Source organism: Dermacentor albipictus, chromosome 2 (assembly GCF_038994185.2).
Source record: "Dermacentor albipictus isolate Rhodes 1998 colony chromosome 2, USDA_Dalb.pri_finalv2, whole genome shotgun sequence".
Lineage (NCBI taxonomy): Eukaryota > Metazoa > Arthropoda > Arachnida > Ixodida > Ixodidae > Dermacentor > Dermacentor albipictus.
Genome location: NC_091822.1, coordinates 5,206,421 through 5,230,150, shown reverse-complemented (window position 1 = coordinate 5,230,150; position 23,730 = coordinate 5,206,421). Strand labels below are relative to the sequence as shown.

Genomic DNA, 23,730 nt, shown 5'->3' with positions numbered 1-23,730 from the left:
AAAGTTACCTCGAATGTAGGCCGAACAAAAAAGTGAGGACAGCATTCGCAAAATAACAGCATTTATTTAATATGAACATGCCACGCTCACTCGATGTCGTCACCACCGTTAGCCTCGACCACACGTACACTTGCGGATGCATGCATGTTCGCGTCCGTTCACCAATGCATGCGTCAAACGCGGCACGATCTCGGTGAACAGCTCCTCTCTGTTATTGCGTGCTTATCTTCCTTATTGCTGTCATCTCCTTGTTGTGGTACACGCAAACGTGTCTCTCCTTTTTGCTTCCAACGACGGACGTTTTTCTTGTTGAAGCTGAAGTCCCGCCTGGCTTACTATGCCTCTGCGGCTAGCAGAACTTTCGGTTTGAAAGCAGCACTATGGTGTGCCATTACGATAAAGCCACACCGCGTGCCGATACCATAGAACCAGCTCTAATATGACACACGTCAAAGCGACATCGCTCTTGTACTTCAGTTGGCTACTGGCCCGGATAGTAGTGGCTGTGATACTGACTTTTCTAGGTGGCGTTAGTTATGGACCTTATTTATCCGTTTCAGTTACAAAGTGGCGCGTATTTTATGATCCTCGAATCTAAGCCGACTCTAGAGTTTTGTGTATGATTATTTGGAAAAAACTATTGGCCTAGATTCGAATAAATACGGCAAATTTTTAAATGATGGCAGCAGTAAAGACACAGAAGGTTCTGTTGGTTTGTCAATTTTCTAATCCAATGTGTAGGTTTTTTAAGTGCCTCAAACAACAGTAGATGTTCATGAGTGCACACTATTTTGATGTGTTGGACTAATATAGTGCAACTTTATTTTTATTGCCATGGGTCACTTTTATCCACCAGCGCTTCGACAACATACCTACAAATTATTGCAAGCAATCCTTCCCATTGTTTGGGGATTTCACTTGCACAAGAGCGTGCAGCTGATTCCAGACTTTTGAACGAAACTCGACTATCTGTATAATCCCTTACATTTTGTACACTGCCTGTTCAAGTGCCCTTATCCATTATTGTACAATATTTTGCTACATTCCACATTAGTGTACAGCACTGTACAGAAACTGAACGAAGCGTGTGGAGGCTATAGTGCCAGCGGAACTATAAAAGCGGAACTACCTAAAAGCAATATAATGCAACACTCAAGCATGAGGAGTCTTTTACGTGCTTAGTGTTCTAACAACCGTTGCTTTGCGAGCCTAAAGAATGCAGTAACAAACCAGGTCCCTGCTGCAATGAGTAAAAAATGCTTCTGTACAACAGAACTTGTCAAGTTTTCACATCTGCGAAGCTATTGCTTTCCATTTAGCACGGGCATCACTACGGCTAGTATTGGCGCTAACAATTCTGCATAATAATTTTTTGTGTGATCTGACCTACAAAAGTTGGGAACTAGGAACCAGGTGAATATTTTGTATGTTTCAGATATTTTTTGCTCGGAGTACTTAAACAAAATATAGCAAATGTTACTTTTATTTGTGTCCCTAAAGTGCTTCTTTGAAGTCTCGTGTTAGAATTCTCAAAAGGGTTGAAATCTGGGCCAGTTGGTACATAATTGAACGAAAAAACCAGTCAAAAACACAAAGGACAAGAGGAGAGGTTCACACCACAACGACTGTCGTTGTGGTGTGAACCTCTCCTCTTGTCCTTCGTGTTTTTGACTGGTTTTTTCATTCAAGAATTCACAAATTGTCGGAGTAATTATTACTGCTATACATCCATTCAAAACACCAATTATCAGGCTATAATTTTATGTTGCAGTACATACTAATCGCATTGCAATTACTAAGTCTTAAGATAAAATGTTAACACAGAAAAAAACATTAGAAATTAGCACATTTTAAATGAGCACTAAGAGTTAAGGATTTACTGCACGAAGAAAATGTGTTCTTGTGACCACATAGAATTGCACAACTGCATTGGCGTAGCCGCTGTAGTACGTGGCTAGTGGCTAATTTTTCATGTGCCATTGCACAGAACGGTGCACCATTTCGCTGCCGTTGCGACTATTTGGAATGCCCACCACACAGCAGCTAAAGCTGTTTCAGCCGTGTACTGTGGCAATTTTGCAATGCCACACAAGAAAACACAGGTGGCAGATGCGGGCACAGAGCCGCAGCAACCATGTCCCTATGATGCAGTCTTGTGGGGCGACTTTTAAAACAGGCTGGCTTTACTGTGCTGCAATGGAGCCCATTTTGACCGACGCTGCTATGGTGCTTCGATAGCAGCACTTGATGGGGCCATACTTTTGAATTGTCGCAATGCTCGATCAACATTGTGGTACTACAGCCATGGTGAAGTGGCACGGTTGGGGCTTTACCATGCACGTTAGGTGGCCTTAATGCAAGGAGATATAGGAGAGAGTAGTATTAGTGAACATGTATAAGTGTGAGGAAACTGATCCTGGCAACGTTTACCACCTGAACTCTCTCGACTGAAGCTAGCTTAGCAGGACTCTTCGAGGAGATATCAGGTATTGCCTGGGATATTATTGGCCTTAGTGAGGTTAGAACTGTTGAGGCATATATAGTGCTGACTAATGGCCACATCCTCCGCTGCATCCCACATCCTCTACTGTATTATACTGCTAGTGATGAATGGGGCAGAAGCCTCGAGGTTATTAAAAAAAGCTTGAGAAATTTGGTACTATGGCTATATGCAGCCAGTTGGGTGCAGGATGTCTACCGGCTTTCTATTACACAAGCAGCTGCACAAATGTCACCTGCCTTATAGATAGGCTATAATTGTCTGTATTATTGGCTCTTTTTTCAGGCATTGGGGTATCCGTGTCGTGATGAGTACTTTGAAAACAGGAAAGCTGGACACCATCAAAAGCTGTTTAGCATTTTTTTTTTAACTTTTAGTAGTCATTGGATGAGTATGTGCACCAAGCAGGTGGTGAGCAAACTTCAGTGTTGCATAGCCTTTCTCTTTGTTCCTATTTTTACTGCTGCAGGTGCGAATCCCAACACCACTGAACACGAGTGGAGTGCAGCTAATCTGCATGAAGGGCAAGGCCAAGTACAAGGCCAGCGAAAATGCCATTGTCTGGAAGATCAAGCGCATGGCTGGCATGAAGGAAACCCAGCTGAGCGCAGAGATTGAGCTCCTGCAAACAGATGCCAAGAAAAAGTGGAACCGGCCACCAATCTCCATGAACTTTGAGGTGCAGCCCTAACCCCTCTCTCAATGTTTGTCATTCTGTGGTGTGCACAAGCTACACACCTGCTCCTGGTGTAGTATGTGGCGTCTTGTTTGCACAAAAAAGGGAGGCCCCGATCTTTTCAGTCGGCCATGAGTAGCTAACAGATAATGGAGCCAATGCAAGCATAGGGGGAGTTACTTTAGTGTAAAAATAAGCTGAAGGGGAAAAAAAAAGCTAACAGACTTGCTGCCAGTAAGTGGCACTATCACAACCTCCGCATTATGCAGCATTGCACCTCCAATAGTGCTACAGTGATGATTGTTCTCGTGTCCATCTTGGGCATTTATGTATGAGTGCAAGATCCAACTCAGGGTGTGTGATCCAGCACAGCTGTATAACTTTTAGGAGCAAGCAGCTTGCCAAGTAAACTCTCCTAGCATATGAAGGTTTACTGGTCTTGTTACGTATGAAGAGTAGGGTGTCTCCTCCTTTGGAAACAATTTTAAAAAATCTCTGCATTGATTTTGACAATTGCACCCACTGCCTTAAAAAGTGTTGCTGAAAGAATCTGCATGTAATCTGACATGCAGATAGGTAGCCGGCTGTGCTTTTGGCACCGTGCTGAATGATTACAGCCAATGACAGCACAGCTGGTTAGTGTCGTAGTAAGTTTGGGAACATCGAAAGCACTATTCCTTGCCGGTCCCTTCTTCTTCCTGGCAGCTCCACAAAACGTGTGCTGTTTGCACAAGAATTATCAGGTGCTGGAACAAGTGGCAAAATCTCTTTGCACTAGATTGGAGTGATATCGGAATGAGTCAAATGCAGATATATTGAATCTGAAGGGAATCACAAAGTTCGATATACAGTTGAACCCGGTTATATCGAACTCGCAAAAAAACGCTTATCAGTTCGATATAGTGCATAATCCGATATAAGCCTGCCAAATAATTGGATGTCATAAAAGCACATACCATTTGTAAGATCACTTTATTGATGAAACTAGCTTAGTTACTCATAAATTAGTCCAGCATTTTTTTCTGCTTCGGCAGTTTCACTGCCTGTGACGCACGCGCTTCCCCACAATGTCAAAAGGAGTCGGAGCAGCTGAGGCCGTGACCTTCTGCATTTGCGCAGAAGCACCGGACTAGTGCGACTGCACCAATCACTTTAAAGGATGTGGGCAAAGGGCCGTCGTTGCTTTCCTCATTGTGCCCACTTTCATGTGTGCTCGGTACGATGTCTGCAATGTAGTCTTCGTTTTCGGGCTCTCTCATGGTCGCGACACCATCTGCACTCGCTAGCTCGTCCACCGTTGATTCGTCAACAGCTTCCGAAAATTCTGACAGCTTGCTCCAAACTTTGGCAACACTGGCAACGGCTTCATCGCAGTCATCAGAATTTAGTCATCACTGAGCACGCAGAAACCAGCACATATAAAGAACCATTTGTACACGGCCATGCATATGCATCGGGTGCCACGGGCACTGGGTTATAGCCTCCTATATTTTTTCATGACTTCCTACTGACGGGAGGAACAAAGCGCGCTGTCCGTACCGCCTAGTTCATGCGCCCGCCACCAGATTGCGCTGCCTTCCCATACCGTCCCAGAGCAGACAACGCGACAACACGCTTTCGCGCGCTCTCATGGAGACATGTTTGGCATTCGTATTTGACATGGAACTATAAAATTAACTCGCACGTTGAATTGATGTTTCTAGACAATGTGCATTGGAAGTAAGTAACACAAAACATGTTGTGGAGAGTCAGCCCTTCACCAGAAAGCGCCGAACTGTGACATCATAGTTCAAATTTTGAGGGTCTTTCGTGACAGCGGTTTTATTTCAAACACTTTAGTCAAGTCGTGTGTCTGTCAGACACACATGACTTGGCAGTATTGGCAGTATTGCAGCCTCGAGGCTGCAATACTCGCAGCCTCCTTCAAAGGGTGATTCATGTGCCTTGCGAGAAGAACGCTGATAAATTTCTCTAATGCGTAGAGAACCACTAAAAGTTGTCCAGATAGGTAGATAACTCCACCGTGGTCTTGGTGCTTTATCAGCGAGTGCGAGGGTGCCGAGGCGTTTTACTTTCTTAACAGGCTGAAGCACTCCACACAATCGGATCATTTCTTGTACAGCTCTTGCCAAGTAGCCTCCTACCATAGCCAATGCTGCGACATTTGGAGTAGGAAGCCAAGGCTGTTCTCGCTTGAGTCGCTCTGTGAGCCCTCTACATGCATCTGCAGGAATTCCTTGCTGGTTCCTTCCCTTGTGTTTTTCTGTTGCGGCAGCGTTGAGAAGCAATCGTTGCCTTCTGCTGCCATTATGTTGCTCGTACTTGACGCCGACGCAATGCCAGTCTTCGGAGTCTTCTCAGCACCTGAGAGAACAGCTCGGGCATCTGTTTGATCATTTGAGCCTGCTGACTTCCTCAGCCAGCCACAAAACGACTTGATTGGGTCAGACGATCTTTTCCTCCTCAAAACAATGTGAAAGCACATCTCTTTAAGAAGATATCGAATGCAGTCAACATTTGAACTAGTTGTCAACACCAGGCCTTCGTAAGTTTCCTTGATTAAGAAGTTCTTCACCAGGCACTGGCTTTTGAGATTGACCAGTTAGCCAAGCTAGGAAGCTTGTTTCAAGCCAGTGTAGCCATTCATCACTTGTAGATTCAAACTGCTTGCAGTCAGCATTGTTCTGGTGCATGTGCTGGGTACAATTGCTCACATGCATGAGCATGAACCAGTCGTGCACGGTGTCCATGAATTCAACAGTCGGTCCCACACCCACGAAACTTGCGTCACATGTGTGGTTTCTTGCAGGAACTTCAGTGCAGCTGTCACGGCAGGAGACAAAACTTGAATTGCTCTCTTCACGTTCATTTTTTTTTTGCAATATTTGTGGGAAAACGGGTTTTCTTGTTAGAAATTGAACTGGCTCTACAAGGCTGCCTTGCTGCATTTTGTAGAAGCTCTTCAAGTGGTTCGCCGTTATTTCACCGCCTTTTCCGATGTCACGCGACAAAAACTGCGATCGCACGTTTTTGACCAAGTGGGACTGATCGAATGCTAGGAAAAGCTTTCGATTCGGTGTTCCTGGGTGCTCAGTAGAATGCGTGGGGCTTCCGTTGAATAGAAGTTGGAACGCTAAGACATTGATGTTGTGGTTGTCTGTGACAATACGCACGACGAAAAATCCTACGTCTTCAACTTCCTTCAGGACATGTTGCATGAGCTTGTGCAGCTCGCGGCCAGTGCAATTTCTCGTGAAGTAGGCCATGGGTATTTTGAATGAACTGAAAGGCCGTTGAGGACGAAGCACAGAAGTGAGTTGGCCAGCAAAGGCTCATTTGTTTTCTTATCAATGCTCCCACCATAGTCTACTTCGCCAATGAAGGCGTCCCTTTGTTTATGGTAAAGTAGCCTCTGTTTGATGTGCATTTCGTCTAAAATTAGCAAGCTCTGGCTTCCGATGAGGGATGAGAAGCGAGTTCGCTCAGTGACTCCGAGGGAATGCAAGTAGGGGGCGCGAGCGCCTCTCGCAGAGAGTCAAGGCGTAAATCAAGGAGGAAGGGAGAGGGCCACGGACGGTCTCCGAGGCACCATTGCGCTGACATGAAGATATAGGCTATGAGTGGGTCATGAGTTTGGCCTTCTAGCCCTAATCGTGCCGAGAGTGCTCCTCGGAATCTTTCACACTGTTGGGACATCCGACTTCTCATCGCATTCGACCTGATTTGTGATTTTGAGCTTCACGACGAAAGGCGAATTATGCCACTTCATCACGGCAACACTGTGGGAGAAGGCCCACAAGGCGCAAACACAATGAACCAGAAAAGCAGTGAAACAACTCGCACTTTCGCCATCTTACACGATGAGAGCACAAGAGCCTCTGATTGGCTGTCTGAGCAAGCGCTGTGGGTGGTTCAGGATCAGCTTTTGCAGGGGGGTGTCGACAGCTCGCCCGAGCAGCCAGAGGCAGCATGGTCACGGTAGGGAGAGTGGTTGGATGGAGTCGCGCCACCGAGTTTCCCCGCTACTGCGAGGGGAAGCCAACTTCTGGGGGCAACTTCCGCGACTTGACGTTCAATATATCGGGAGTTGCTGCTATTTTTGTTCGATGTAAGCATAATTTTTGCTATATGTACTCATTGTAACTATACCGGGACCAGAAATAGTTAGCCATATAGAATAATTCGATGTAAATGGGTCCAATATAGCCGGGTTCGACTGTATATGTAAGTCAATATATCAAATACAACTATTATACAAAAATTATCAGGGAGATGTTACAGCTGTTCGTTCTACACACTAATTTGTTATATTTGGGCTCGTGTTCTACACACTTCGTTACATTTGGACTCAACGTACCTGCGTTTGACTGTACGCCTTTTCTGAAAAGCAAGTGCAAGTTAATGAGGGAACATACCAGTGTTGCTTAAATGACTCACCTTAGTTAGTTAGTGCTAGCAGCAGTGGTAATTTTTTCTTTTGCATAAAGTAATAAACAGCCTGCTGAAGCCTTTTTTTTACCACCAGAAATGGACGCATTTTAGGTGCTTTTGTTTAAGGGTGACTTCATCTTGTAACATGTTTTTGTGAACCAGATTCTAGCTGCACAGTTACTCGCCATCATTAATAAATGGCAGATGAAGCTAAAATTAAGGCTTCCCTGAGTCTTCACAGGGGTTGACAAGCATGTCACGTTTTCAAAGCAGACTCAAATGTTTAAAGCATGTAACTTTAATTCTCTGGCCATTTTCATGATTGGTCAGAGCTCTGTAATGGTCGGTAGTTGAACTGAGCAAGAAACACTAGTTCGCTTTCTCTCACTCACTCACTCTTGGTCTCTCTCTCGCTTGTTCTTTCATTTGGTCTATTCGCTTACCGTATTTACACGATTGTAAGTCGACCCCTTTTTTTAAATTTTAAAGTCTGAAGTTGGGGGGTCGACTTACAATCGAAACCGAAACATGGCCCCGCAAAAAAAAAAGTGATACCAACGGGAGCTACAACGTAGTTAGAATTTTATGTTTGCTCTATGGCCCTACCCATATCTTTTCGCTATCCCGCGTGTTTGTTCGCTTTTCAGAAGGGTTTTTCAACATTTTTGAGAGTTTTACAGTACTACATGCAACACTCATGGGGGGGTGTCGATAGTTGATGGAAGCGCCGCTGTTCCCATTTGCGGCGGCACCCTTAGAACGGCGTCGCTTGCAGGGAGTATCGGTAGTTCATGGAAGAGCAGACACCACTCGCTGGTTTCTCTTTCTCTGTTTGAAGGCATTGGTATTGACATGGTATTGGTTTGACGCGTTTTACTTGACTGCCGGCTACGTGCTACTTCTATGCTTCCCCAGTCGTCATGAGTGCACCAGGCCCACTAATCGTTCGGCACTCGTTCACAGCAGCGTTCAAGAGGGCTGCCATCCTTTACGCCGAAGAAACAAATCACTGCACAGCGGGTCGCAGTTTCGATGTTTCTAAACGGGTGGTGCGAGAGTGGCGACTGCAGCGAAGCGAAATTTTCACCCGTGATGACAAGTGAGAAATTTCCGACGTGCCAAAGTCTGGACGCTTTCCGGAGCTGTAGGCTAAGCTTGCGGCGTACATCGCTGAAATGCCTGATCGGTCCCTGCCAGTGAAGTGCGGCGTGGTCATGAAACAAGCCCGGACCTTTGCCTTAATTTTAAGGTTCTGCTCCGCCATGAGTACGAGTGGCTGGCGGCAGAAGACTGCGAAATTACGTCAACCGGACCTGTCAAAAGAGCCTTCCTGATGGCTGCGTGTGGTCTATAGAGTGCATTTGGCGTGGGCGGCTGTTCTGCAAGATGTCCTGGTGAAATTTCGCTGGACCACGACGCGCTGTGGGACCGCAGCAACGATGACGATGGCAGCACTAGTGAAGACGAGTAGTCCAGTGACCATGTCAGCTACTAATAAATTTTCGTTATTGAGTGTGCCCTCGGGTATGCTCTTATTTTTTTTTTTTTTCGGTCACGCGATATGGGGGGGTCGACTTACATTCGAGTCGACTTACAATCGTGTAAATACGGTACATTGACAGTCATTGTGTACTGTTTCTGCACAATTACATTTTACTCGTGTGTGTAGCTTGCACCCAAAAAATGTGGGCCCAAATTTATGAAAAAGTTCCAGTTTCACCTAAAAGGCAAAGCATTGATTGTGATAGCAAATTACAGTGCAGTCCACTTATAAGGAAAGATACCACTTGTAATCAATTATAACAATGAGTCAACTATGGCATATCAACTTATGCATTAGGGTTTTTGAAGAAAACTACTATATAGTAACTATGTTATGACTGCATGTCGAATACAGCAATCACAATATTGCTGTACGGTTTGTTTTATACAGACATTTATGTTAGGTTTGTCTAAGCAAGTTTGTATCTGCCACCGTTACCGCACACCGTGCCCTGCCCTTGTGCCGATTGCAAAAGCCATGAAGAGCATAACGGGTTGGTGCAGCACGCCACAAGGATGTACCAGCTGCTTTGCATCTGTATCGCCCACAATTATGCTCCATGTGTTCAGAAAAAGAGGGGGAAAAAATCGTAATGCGAAATCAGACAGACCGCTGTGGCACCCGCCCTTGTTATAATTTCAGCAAGAACAAAAATGCTCCATGGAAGCAGTCTCAATGCAGCAGTACCGCCCACTTTCAGAAGGTGGCGCCAACAAAGTGCAGAGTTGTTTCGCTTAAGGCAAAGCTTTGCACAACTTAAAGCATGAGCTCGTGTAGTCAGCGATATCCATAATTCTGAAAACCTCTTTAGTGCAAGTGGCAAATTTGGATTCAGAGCTTCAATGGTATGTTCGGCAGCTTTCCTTATGGCAGTTTAGATATAGTGATCATCGGTTATAACGATCTGATTTTTCAATCTTTATGATAAGTTAATTGCACTGTAGTCAATACTATACTGAGTTACCCTATACAGTACTCAGTAACGTCAGTATTTTCATCAGCTGTATAAACTGCTCTAAACATTTGCTTACTAAATTAACAAGCATGGTGTCACGCACGCATAGGTAAACATCAACAGATTTCACTCTATGATTGTGGTCACTCACTGTTGGAAAGCTGGCACAATGAAGAGCAGCAGCTGCAAGTGAATTCCTGCTGCCTGTCGCTTCAGCGTGAATTAGGTGCGCAACCACACAGCGCATTCAAAGCCATCAGCTATCTCAGGTCGGCTAGGCTTCGCACACTGCAGATATTACCCCCAAGTTAGAATGTGCTCAGCCAAGTCCTGCTCAGTCGTGTTCCTAGTGCCCACCTTCCTCCCGTGCGTGCTCTCCTTTTATTTGTGGCTCACCCTTGCATGCTTTCCCTCGCCCTACAGCACTAGGCATGCGGCTGCAATCTGATCACTCTTGGACTTTATGCGCGATGTCAAGACCACACTGACAGCAGAAGTTTGCCTGCACTGTGCACATAATTGCTCTTGCAATAAAATGTGCACCAGATGGAAACATCTTGTATGGGAAGGCCGAAAATGTAATCAAGTGCTGGAAATTCAAGGATGGAAGCAAGGGTGTCTTCTGTCTGTATTGTTCATGCTTTATGTAAAGGGCATAGAAAGATGAGTGGGAAAAAGTGAATTCGAGTTTGATTTATCATACATGCACAATTAACAAATCATGCAACGGAAGCTTCCCAAATTGATGTATGCAGACAACATAGTGCTACTAGGGACCAGTGCAGGAGATTTAGACGCTTGCAAATGTCTGTGGCAACGCAGCAACAAATCTAGGCCTTGTGTTTAGCACAGAGAAATTGTCACTTGTGATCTTTAATGAAGAGATGAGTAATTATGTGGTCAGTTCAACAGTCATACACATAGTCAAGCAGTATAAATATTTCGGCGTAGTATACATAAGTGAAGGACTTACTCAAGTACCCACCAAGATAATCTGAAAAAGTAAAAAAAAGCGAAAGCAGAAGGCAGCAATAAAGAAACAGAGCATTTCGGGGCCACAATAAATAGGAGGTGGTGTGTGGTATCTGGAAAGGAGTAATGGTGCCAGTGCTAACATTCGCAAATGCCATTCTGTCCTTCAAATCAGTTATCTTGTCAGGGTTAGAGGTTAACCAAAGATTAGTAGGCAGGTTGGCACTGGGCTTCCAAGCTAAAACCACAAGTGAAGCAGTGCAGGGTGACGTGGGTAGGGCCTCTTTTGAAGTTGAAGCGTAAAGCGAAGTTAGTTTTGAAAAACGGCTCAGAAACATAGATCAATATAAATGGGTGGCTAAAGCTCACAAGTATCTGTACCTGAAACACATCAACACAAAATGGAGAAAGAGGTCAAGAAATTTGGCAACCAAGTACGGGGTATTCGTAGATAACCAGGAGCCATCAAAAGGAAAGTGAGAGGAAGAGACGGTGAATGAAATGCAAAGAATGTAAACAAGACCATGAAAATTTGCAAGAATGGGAAGAAATTGGAAGGAAAAATCTAACATAGAGGGTAGTGTCTTGTCATATGAGGCTTTAGCTCGTTGCCTGAGGACACAAACATACTGGAACAAATATTCGCAATAAGACAAGGCATGTGTATGCTGCATCAAAAATCTGTAGATCACTCGCCAAATCCTAATGAAATGCCCCGTAGGTAGCGTACACCTTCCAGACACGATTGGATTTAAAGTGCATGGAAGCATCAACTGGTCAGCAGTCGAGATAAGCAAGAGGCACCTAAGGTATTGGTGGAAAAAAAGCAGGGAAGAGATTGATGCTCCACTGCAGGCATAGGTAGCGCTACAAGATAGAGAAGTTTTGAGGAAAGGAAACTGATTAGGGATGCACACAGGAATGTTAGAATGAAAAGCATGTATAGCATACCTGATTAAATCAGACTCGGCGACTATTAGTCCCTACCCAATTTCAAAGTGGATGCCAATAAACAATCTGCCCTTGCATGGAAATATATGATTTAAGAACTACTTTAAATCTGAAGCAGTATTGCTACATGTCTGTGAGAATTCATATTCAAGAACACGCAAGAAAAACAACTGTAATAACTAGTCCTTGACCAATAATTCAGATTTGACTGAGTGCCAGCATGTCTGAATAATTGTGTGTCCAAAATACCGATTTGCCCAAAAACTGTGCCGTATTCTCAGATCGTTGCCTTCGGGGATACCTTCATTTTCAAGTGTCTGTAGTGCAAGACATGTTGGTGTCTACGAGCGAGCGCCATCTATCTTATCACTGCAGAAACGCTGCTGCCAGTCAACTCTTCTAGCTCTGACCACATGAAATATCACGAAAGTGAAAGCATCTTTTAAAAGTGAATAAAGGGAAAATCGGACATCCACCCGTTCGTAGCAATTGCTTATAAGGAAATCCATACGGGTTCCTTGAAAGAAAAGCCTCATAGTTGAAGAAAACTTATGCATGAATATGGTCTAAGTTTGTCAATGCATGCTACTGTGTGCAAATATGAGAGGGTACCCAAAGATAACCAGAATAGTACTCCTGTGCATCGTGTACTTGTACTACGACATTCTGCTGCCAGGGCAGTGTGGGAGGACCTCTCCCAGTAGGTATGCTAGGTGGCATCGACTGCCGATGTGTGTGGTTTCTCTGGCAGTTGTGTGTGTCTGTAGTACACTCGACATGCAGAAGTGGCAAGTTCTCACAAATAACGTGCGGCTGTGAAGTTTTTTACTTGGCCAGAATGCAGCAGAAACTGTTGTAGTAATGCAAACAGCTCGCAAAGAACATACTCTCAGTAAAACACAAGTGTGCAAATGGTTTTCTCAGCTTAAAGGGGTGAAGGGACCATTGAAGATCAGCCCCATTATGCTCATCCTTCAAGTGCACAAACCAAGGACATCACCAAAATCTGACCTCAGCAGGGAAGATCGACACAGTACAGTCAACCAATGTGAAGACTTATCCACGTTATCCTGGAGCGACATTCAGTGCATCTTGCAAGACAATTGGGGAATGCGACGAGTGGCTGCACAGTTTGTGCCCAGACCTCTCGCTGAAGAGCAAAGGGATTGTCACGTGGAAGCCTGTCCTGCAGTGAATGACAGTCACAGATGATCCAGCGTTTTTCGACAATGCCATCACAGGCAAGGAGTCATGGTGCAATGGGTAGATCCCAAAAGTAAACAGGCAAGTTAATGGAAGTCACCTGGGTCGCCTCGTCAAAAAAAGCTTGTCAGTTTAAATAAAATTTGAAGGCTATGCTGATCTGTTTTTTTTTTACATCGAAGGGACCATGCACTCAGAATTCATCTTTCAAAACCAGTCAAACAATTCTTTTCGTAGGTGTTGAAATCGCTGTGCAAAAGTGTGGTGTGGAAACGTCCGGCCTTCTGTAATTCCAGCGAGTGGTTCCTGCCTGCATCCTAACAATGCTGCCGCACACACGACACTTCGTGTTCACCTTCGTTTTTGGCCTCAACACAGATGACTGCCTTGACCCGTGCACCCTATTTGCCAGATTTGGCTCCTGCTGACTTTTCTTGTTCCATTGGAGGAACGGGGACTTGAAAGGCAAGCATTTGGCCAATGCTGATGAAGTCAAATTGAATGCCACTACGGCACTAGCAGATATAAAAGAGGCCAAATTAACAAGGTGCTTCCAGCAATGCAATGAACCTGCAAGTACATTAGTACAAATGGAGTGCCTTGAGGGTGATTAAAGTTGTATTCAGTATGTAGATGATGCACCAACTACATGATGCACCAACTGGCCCAACAGTCCACGCTTGTATTGAGTAAAAAGAAAATAATGGAAATCGGGAAATATATAAAAACAATCGGGAAATTCCAACTATTTTTGGTTCCTCTCCCCCAACTTCATAGGCTTGCCCTTGGGCTAATCATTTTGTGGGAGTGATTTTCTTGGAATGCCTTTTGTGCTATTCTTTTTCACGCTTTGTCAGTGGTCAGATCAACATTCCACACGTGATCAGTGGGTTCAGTCGGCCATGGACAGTGTGTGGTAGAGTAGCAAAGAATCGAGTGGAAGGTGCTGCTGCAAAATCGCGGTCCCGATCAACTGTTGTAATGCTGTCGCTACAGATAGACTGAAAGTACAATCAGCGCATGCAACCTAATTCTAATTGCTTACTAGATTGACTAGAAGAATAAATAATAGTTGAAGTTGACTACATTATGCTAGTTCAGATTTTGTGGAGCACCGAAAACATCTCTAAAAGAACATATCGCTGTTTCTGCTGAACTGTGGCAGAAATTAGCACATGGTCGTACGGGCAGTCTGAACTATTGCATGACGTGCTGTAAGGTGTCCGGAATTTCGCTCGTCCTTATACATTACGTCTAGGGGGACGAGTGGTCGTGCCACAGGGCTGTCAGAATAATCGAGCATGTCCAATTCATTAGTGTCCAAATAATTGGTTGTTGACTATATACACTATTAAATGATGTGATCATGTTGGTACAAGCTACAAGAGTAGCTTTCTTGTCATATTTTAATGTTAAGCCATTGTCATTCATAAATGTGTTGCAAAGAATTGCTAGTAATGCAGGAAAGAGATTCCAAATGTTGGATGTATGTGACAGGTATGAATTCTGAAACGAAGTCATCCTGCAAGATAGCACATCAGCTTTATGAACGTGAGTGTCTTTGTGCTCTGTACTGCACAGGCAGAATTAGTGGCTTGTGCAGATCATGGTAATAGTAACCCGCCGTGGTTGCTCAGTGGCTATGGTGTTGGGCTGCTGAGCACGAGGTCGCGGGATCGAATCCCTGCCGCGGCGGCCGCATTTCGATAGGGGCGAAATGCGAAAACACCCATGTACTTAGATTTAGGTGCACAGTAAAGAACCTCAGGTGGTCGAAATTTCCGGAGTCTCCACCACGGCGTGCCTCATAATCAGAAAGTGGTTTTGGCACGTTAAACCCCATAATTTAATTTTAAAAATTTTTAATGGTAATAGTACTTGCGAAGGAAGTATCCAGTCCACTGTGAAGGTGGTTGAACAACAAAGCTGTAAACAACTAGAACAAGTACCCAGTGCAACGTAGGTTGAAATTATTCACATGGCAGCACTCATATGCACTTTACCTAATTATTAGCTGAAGACATTTCGACTGCCTGCGACTTGGCTTACGACGCTACTTCGTGCACCTACAAAGAGTGGACCAGAGGAAAGAGAAATTTGCCGCACCTTGTATATACGCTGCTCTTCAGGAGTCGTCACTATATGTAGCCTTCTCGCAGCACTGTCACAACACAACTCGATTGCTAGGTGGGTTCCTTTACTTACAGAAGTGTTGTTGCATCACTCTCTGCTTCGTATGCCATAGTCAAGCTGCCTTCACTGCAGCACCTTGCACAACAGCAATCTTTACCGGGAAGCATATGAGGGGAGCACTACGAGCTTCACATTGCGTGTAGGCATAGCAGCACCCTGTCATAAATTGCCGTGTTTACGTGCATAATGATCGTACTCGCGTAATGATCACACCCCTGAATTTTGTCGTCAAAATTCAATTTTTTTTTTCCCGTGTAATGATCGCATGCCGAACTTGCCGCAGCAATATGTCATGTGCCAAGTCTAGATAATGATGATAGCGCTTACGATCTGTCGAATGCTACGCGAAAGACTCTTCGACATACCAAACGGTCTGCACGCACCAAAGATTCTTAAGCAGATGTGCCATTTTATTCTTCATCACTTTCCACACTTCCATGAAAAAAAAAGCTACAACCAAACTTGCCTTGGCTTTATTATTTGTAGGCTTTATAATCGTCGTAGTCAACAACAAAAAAGGTGCCTCTCAGTTCTTCTCGGCTGCACTCGTGGGCACGCAACAAATCGCGAGCGGCAACGACAGTAGCCACGTTTACACTGATACATTAGAAGTGCACCCTATTCAAACGCCTATGCTTGTAACACAGCTAAGATGTTCGCCCACCCTTAGCGGAAACGGGCCGTATTAGGATAATAGTGCAGACAAATGCCGCAGTTTCCGCAGCATACCTGCCATGTGTTTCTATGTCAATGGCAGCTAAGCACGCCCATCTGTTTCTGTCTCCTCAAAGTGGACATGGCTATGTTATTGCCGCAGACTTGCCAATATTAACAATATTATTCATTACTGATATGGAAGGAACTGTTTCAATCCACTTAATGTACTCGCAAAAAAAAAAAAATTGTTCGGCCCGTTCGGCTTGCTCAGCTGGCCGCCATTGTTGTTTTGGTGTCCCGCACTGTTACAGTAGCAGCTGCCTGTTTGTTGACCTGTTGTCATCATCATCAGGTTGGCTACACCCACTGCAGGGCAAAGGCCTCTCCCATACTTCAACTACCCTGGTCATGTACTAATTGTGGCCATGTTGTCCCTGCAAACTTCTTAATCTCATCCGCCCACCTAACTTTCTGGCACCCCCTGCTTTGCTTCCCTTCCCTTGGAATCCAGTCCTTAACCCTTAATGACCATCGGTTCTCTTCCCTCCTCATTGCATGTCCTGCCCATGCCTAAAACGACAGAAAGCTGAGCTAGTTAGTAAGGATTCATTATGCAAAAAAGTGAGGCGTGCAGACAGGACACAAGAGTAGAGAAGTGGCGTTCGTGTTGTCCACTTCTCTGCTCTTGTGTCCTGTCTGCACGCCTCACTTTTTTTTCTGCCCATGCCCATTTCTTTTTCTTAATTTCAACTAAGATGTCGTTAACTCGCGTTTGTTCCCTCACCCAATCTGCTCTTTTCTTATCCCTTAATGTTACACCCATCATTCTTCTTTCTATAGCTCACTGCGTCGTCCTCAATTTAAGTAGAACCCTTTTCGTAAGCCTTCAGGTTTCTGCCCCGTACGTGAGTACTGGTAACACAGCTGTTCTACGCTTTTCTCTTGAGGGATAATGGCAACCTGCTGTTCGTGATCTGAGAATGCCTGCCAAACATGCCCCAGCACATTCTTATTCTTCCGATTATTTCAGTGACCTGACCTGTTGTCATCCCGCAGCAAATGTGTAATGAAAAATTTTTTTTTTGTCGCAGGAAATTTAACTCGTGATGATCGCACCCCTGAATTTGCGGCAATTTTTTTTAAGTAGTGCAATCATTATGCGAGTAGATAAGTTTCTGTCTGCAACAGTCTGAATGTTGCAGACAGAAACTTATCTACTCGCATAATGATTGCACTACTTAAAAACCTGTCCAAGTTACATGCGATATATCCGGAGATTTACACTGATGACGCGTGCCCTGCTTGCGGGGATAAATCAACACTTTCGCACATGCTCTGGGGATGTATCTCTATAGCAAGCCCTGACCTCAGCTCAGCTAGGTGGGAGGCGGCCCTCCGCAACCCACTCCTGGCTGAGCAACGTGGGAGCGGCCCGCGACGTGCTAATACGCGTTCTGCAGGACTGTAAAATAAAAGTTACTCAATCAATCAATCAATCAATTATGCGAGTAGATACGATATGTGGTTCGGATTCTTGTTTTGAGCTTGTTCTTAATTGAAACATATGCTGTTCTGTATGTTGCATCTGCGATTCCAAAGAATGTACACACTGTTCGCTTCATTAAGCCAGGCGCTTGTAGCCTCTGCCTTCTAGTTGATAAGCCATTGCATTTGGGGGTATGAGCCATTGATGACACTATTTTTCTGTCGACATTATGCCACCAAGAAATCCCTAGATCTTAGCCATAGACAGCTTCACTGTAAAAGATTTAAACAAGATGTTTTACGGCACTTTCCTTATTTAAGACTTATTTCTGTTACCTTAGTGATATGGTTATAAGTACGAATCTAATTGAATTTTTCTTGACTGTTTCAAGTCAGTGGGTTAAATTTTCTTCTTGTGGGTTTCACAAAGATGAAGCAAACTCAAGTTTTCTATACAAGCTTAAGTGTAGTAGCGCGTGTAGAAAGTTCTGAAATGTACCCGAGCATGCACTTAGTGTTAATGATGATTGAGTGATAAAGGGGGTGGGTTGGGCTCCACCTGTGCCAAGTTTTTTGCAGCAAAGCTGTCTGTGGCTAGGATCCTGCGATTTTTTTTCACATCTGTCACATTGACAGAAAACCCAGTGAGCCGATCGCGGCGACAGTGCAGGGCCAGGAGCAATGGCTCATACTTCCGCAAGGCAGAGGCATGAAGTGAACAGTTTTCATTTCTGTATGAGATGCACAAGCAAAGAAAGCCATCAAACCACATGATTGATGATGAGATCCACACACTTCTGCGTTGATCAACGTACATTGCCACCAATTTCTCGCCAGTGGTCTTTGTCGGAGACTTTAATATAGACATCTCGAAACTGGAAATGTTTCACCCACTTCATGGAACAGTTTTGCCTCGGTTACTTCAGCAATCCAATTCAACCTACTACTGTACACAGGTCATGCATCGAATAACTTGAGAATTTCTCAAGTAAGAATGAAAAACATCTGTATCATAGCGACCACAAAGAAGTTATAGTAGTTATTTCAAAGTAATAAATAAAATAAAGGTTTTGTAAACTCCATTGAAGCGTTTGTCATATCACTTTGAAGAGCAACGTACGTAATAGGCGCACATGATGGAATCAGTGTTTGACAAGTAGCCCTACATTAGGCGCAACATATCTACAGCTTCGCTGACCAACCACCTTCAGAGGAGCGGATTGGCAGTAACGTTATTAGTCCACTCTCATTTCCCTTTACCTTGTAATGCCTGCACTTCCATTAAAAAAGTTTTCCCATGTGCATTTCTTGACTTTGTATGGTTGTAACTAACGAAAATTCGCCACCGTTTTGTATTGAATCTACTTTTGGATAGGTTGTGTGCAATGTGGCCACTGAGATACTTATGACAATGAATTTGATAGCTTTTCTAAGCCACTTGCATAAATTTATTTGACTTGCACATTCCTGTCTGGTACTGATACAAATATTTAAATAAATTCACATATTGAAGCAGTTCTGATTAGATGTCTGTATCAAGTTTGAATGCGTTAAGTGTTTCAGTAAGATCAGTTGGACGGTAGACGGCTGGGCATTTCATCCCTGCGGCACTAGGTTGTCATATTAAAGGGAAGCTGAACAGTCCGTCGAATTCAATAAGACGCTCATATATGGATGCAGGAACCTTATAAACCATGCAGGTAAAATTTTGGGGGGGACTTTTCACCTAGGAGCGACGTAATCGTCAGTTAAAATTGCGCTGTAGCTCTGCCCCCCTTCGAGCACCGTGCGCTGCTGCTGACGGTGACGATGTGAGCAGATACCGGAAACTGCGGCATAGTGACGTTAGCACTGGTGTTCCGTTCCTTTGCAGTCTCCGCGACTGTGCCTGACCGCGCTTATTTCTGCATGCGTGCCATCTTAATCTGCTTCACTCGACCCTACATTCCTTTGTTTGTGCGTATGTAAAGTGGTAGTTGACATGCACTGCATCAATTGAACTTGTAGGCCGATCATGCCAGCGTTCTGTGCAGCCTACGGTTGCACGAACACCAGTGGCCGCGACGATGTTCCGATGTTCCATTAGTTCATGCAAGACGAGAAGCTCTCGGCTAAGTGGGAGGCTGCTGTGAAGCGAAAGAACTTCAAGCGCTCAAGAGCAGTGCTGTGCTCTAACTACTTCCGTGACGACGATTACTGCCAGAGTTTATCAATAATGCGTGCTTTGGGTTCTCCTTCGTGTTAGCACGCTAAACGGAAGGTGCATGTTTGTCTCCCACCCTTGACACATACTCACTGGATCGCTGAGTGCAGCTAAGTAAAAAACATACTCGCCAAAGAACATTTCGAACACAAGGAGATGCTAACACTTCGCCTTCATTCGCGTGGAAAGCAGTGCTTGCACCAGCATTTTTTGCTTCTTGGAGAAGCTGGCTCTTCGCAATCTGCTCGTACATTTAGGGAGTAAAGTATAAACCCCATACAAGTGATCTTGCACGCGACAGCGACAATCGAGGCAATGGCTATCGCGTTCACGCGTCGCCTACAAGCCGAACTCCACGCAAGTGACAACTTCCCGGTATGAGGGCAGCAATATACGCGCCGAAACTAGCGTGACGCGTGCTCTATTAATTTAAGTTGGCCTATTTTACTGTAAAAAGGGGCATAAAATATTTCTGAAGGTCTTGCACTAGGTTCTTATTCTTGTACGTGTAAAATTCAAGTTTGCTCGTTCTGTGCGACAAACAGTAGTATTTGAGTTATGTGCATCCAGTTCCGGCTTCGCACCATTGGCTAATAGCTCGTAGCACTTTCAGGCGACGAGCGACGAGTTTTAGATTTCTAGAAACAAGCGATCGAGCGACAACACCGAGCGATCTGTTCAAGCGACGGCCTGTTCTGTCACTCGAAGCCGTCGCCGTCACACGTGAAATCGCTCTCGTGGTGTTTGGACTTAACGCCGAACTCCTCAAAGAAATGCAAGCTCTCGAAATTTTCCATGACCGTCTCAGCAAAGCAGCACCAAACTTCCTTGCACCGTGCTTCATGTGTATCGGCAGCAGTCGGTCCAGACGAACACCATTGTTGACGTCGCGAGGAGCCCGACCAATCACAGGCGGAAACGAGGTGTGCGAGCTGCCCGGAGTCTGCTGCTGCACTTTTCGTTGAAATAAAATCTGTTTGCGCTTTCTTTCGCTCAATTTCAATGCGATATTCGAATTCAGAGGGTTGAAAACCATGACGTACTGCTGCACTTCACTCATTTTTTCTGGAAAAGCTTTCAGCTTCCCTTTAACTCTTTTTCTACCAGGGGAAATTTTTTTTCCTATAGGAACTACTGCATTTAATATTTTATGTGATACATAAACAAAAAGCAGAATTCATGCATTTTTCAAGCATAAATGCTTTATTAATGAGATATATGTAATAAAAAGATAAGTTGCCAGAATCAAGATTGTGGGATAAAATTTTACAATGTATAAAGACACACTTGTATCTACTAAGAAAAAAAATGTGAAAAAAAGATTAGATGTACGAATGTATTGCTGTCTAATAAGCACTACCCCAAAAAATAAATTTTGAATTGGGCAGGTATTCCACCACTAATTTAACTACAAGTACTACAGTTTGGTGTGCCAGGCTGCAGCCATCAGTGTTCCAGGTTGGCTTGCGTCGGCGCTCCAAGCTAAAGTCCAACGAAAAGGTAGCGTCATCAGACTCGCTGCTCGACCCATGAATAAAAGCCACAGACACAGTGGAATCACGATACCCGTGATCTTCTAAGCAGGCGCGCCACTCCTGGAGGCAGCAATTTTTTTCTGCTTTCACGATCGCAAAAACTTAGGAGCTCGTTCAAAAATCAGTCTGGGGGAAAACGCGAACTGCTTAGAAAACAAAAATATAGTTCTTCTCCTTCACGTCCAATAGTACAGTGTGTCAGTGGACGACACTGAAGGTCTTTATAGTGGCGTTTCAAACCATTGTTTGTGGGCTAACAATGCCAAATAGACGTGGTACGGGAAGAGTTAGTGGGTTTACTATTTTCAGTGTTTTTCACTGTTAAATGTCAAATTCAAGTGGTTGCATAGGTGTTTTCCAAGTGCACTACACATGAAATAATTGTCCTTATAGTATCTGACATTCCCGTAGTTCTTGCATCAAATCCACATTCAGTAAGTTGAAGTTCTTTTTTTATTTATTGATACTGCGGTCCTGCTTCTAGGACCTTAGCAGTGTGCATACAAAGTGAAATTGAAAAATCTAAGTACAAAATACAGCGGTACATAACATAGGCCACTTGCAATGTGTAAAGGCAAGCAGTTACTGAACCACACACAGTAAATCACTCGCTGCATAAACATGGTTGCGACTCAAATAATGTCAGTGAGCATTGGGTTACGTCATCAGTACGATTATTCCATTCAACAATCGTTCTAGGAAAAAAGTAAAATTTGAAGCAATTCTTCTTGGTAGTTAACGGTGTTATTATCAGTGTCGATGACATGTAGAATGACCAGTCAAAAAAGTGATAAAGCGCGATGTATCAATGTTGTTGTGCCCTTTTATGAGCCGAAATAAAAATTTTAAATGGAATGTTCGGCTCCAAGTTAAGAATTTAAAATTCTTACTTTGTTCTGCAGCTGTACATTTTTATAATTGTGATGATGCAAGAAATTTGGCTAAGACATTTTCAATGAACATAATTTCCACTTGAATATAGCTGCTAGTTTCTCGAAAGACTGGCTTCGTTTACAGCTGTTAAGCAGTTAATGCTCATATTACCAATGGGAATGCAATAGCTGGTCTGACAATGCATTGCATCTCCTGCAACAGCAGGTGGTAGCATTGCTGTGTGTGTAATGCCTTGGTGCGTGTGCAGTTAACAAGCTATTGTTGTGGTACTACAATGGTGGGCGTCATTTGTTTGTTTCTGCCGCAATAACATTACTAAAGTGGTAAGTGGCCTAAGAACAATGGTTTTAATGTGATTCTTGGCCCAGCTGATTGGACAGGAGTTTGAAGCAGTTGGTGAGACGTTCACATGAGCTAAGTACATCAGCGTCTTGTTGTCTGACGTGATGCACGTGGCTTGGCCCTTGCAGGTCCCCTTTGCGCCATCTGGGCTGAAGGTTCGTTACCTGAAGGTGTTCGAGTCCAAGCTGAACTACAGTGACCACGACGTGATCAAATGGGTGCGCTACATCGGACGCAGTGGCTTGTACGAGACCCGCTGCTGATGACGGGGACGCCTGCGGGGAGGGCGCCGCCTGTCCGAGCACCGCTCTTCCCTCATGAGCTCCTTCCTCCCACGTGTCCCACCAAGGGCAGCGAGTGTTGCTTGCATGTTAGGCGCCCCAGCTGTGTATAAAAGTGTTGCTGCGAAGATTTGTTCTCGCGCCTGCCGGGCGGTTCGTTCACTGTGTTACTGGCCCGGCTGTTTCTTGAAAGGGAGGGTGGGCCCCAGAAGTGGCGGCTCTGTGCCGGAGCAGGGGCCTTGTCGGGGCGCACCTAGTGCAGCCCCCGCCCTTCTGGTGCCAGCTGTGCACAGAGCTGCTTCACCGCCCGGCCTGTTGCGTTTGTCCTCCCCCGGTGTTTTTGCCTGCATGTCGCATAATAAAGGTTTCCCCAAAGATACCCTCGTTGTTGTAATGCCTTATTCACAACCTCCTGCTGCGCTGCTTTCTCCTGCCTCTGCTGCAGCTGTGCTCACAGTGCTAGCTCACAGTGGTTTTGCGCTGCTGAGCACCAAGTGGCACAATGGATTTCCCGCTGTCGTGTTCCGATAGCATGCACAGTATGTCTCATGTACACTAAAACCCCGTTAACTCTAACCTGTAAAAACGGGAAATATGTAGAGATACCGAAATCTCGAAAATGAAAGCTCGCTGGCTGCACATAGAAACGCGAAGCCTTTTCAGAATGCCCGCTAGTAATATTCTCACTTCCACGTGCGTTGGCACCGTGCAGGGCGGTCCTTTACGAAAGGGAACCCTCAAACATGTGGCCTGTGCTCTGTTCAGGCTGCTTAGAGGGCAAGCAACAGGCAGCAAGGGGTAGCACTTCAGGGTGCCTTGATGTCCTCCTCACCCGCCGCGGTTGCTCAGTGGCTATGGTGTTAGGCTGCTGAGCACGAGGTCGCGGGATCGAATCCCGGCCACGGCGGC

The 23,730-nt window shown here is 44.8% G+C and overlaps 1 protein-coding gene across 1 annotated transcript in view; it reads left to right on the top strand.

Annotated features, from left to right (window-relative positions):
• Positions 1-23,200, top strand: part of AP-2mu (adaptor protein complex 2, mu subunit) — a 72,730-nt gene extending 49,530 nt beyond the window's left edge. The window contains exons 7-8 of the mRNA XM_070533427.1: positions 2,970-3,179; positions 22,669-23,200. Coding sequence (XP_070389528.1) covers positions 2,970-3,179; positions 22,669-22,803 — 345 coding nt within the window. The 3' untranslated portion in view covers positions 22,804-23,200. The remainder of the gene's footprint in view (positions 1-2,969; positions 3,180-22,668) is intronic.
• Positions 23,201-23,730: the final 530 nt, after the last annotated feature.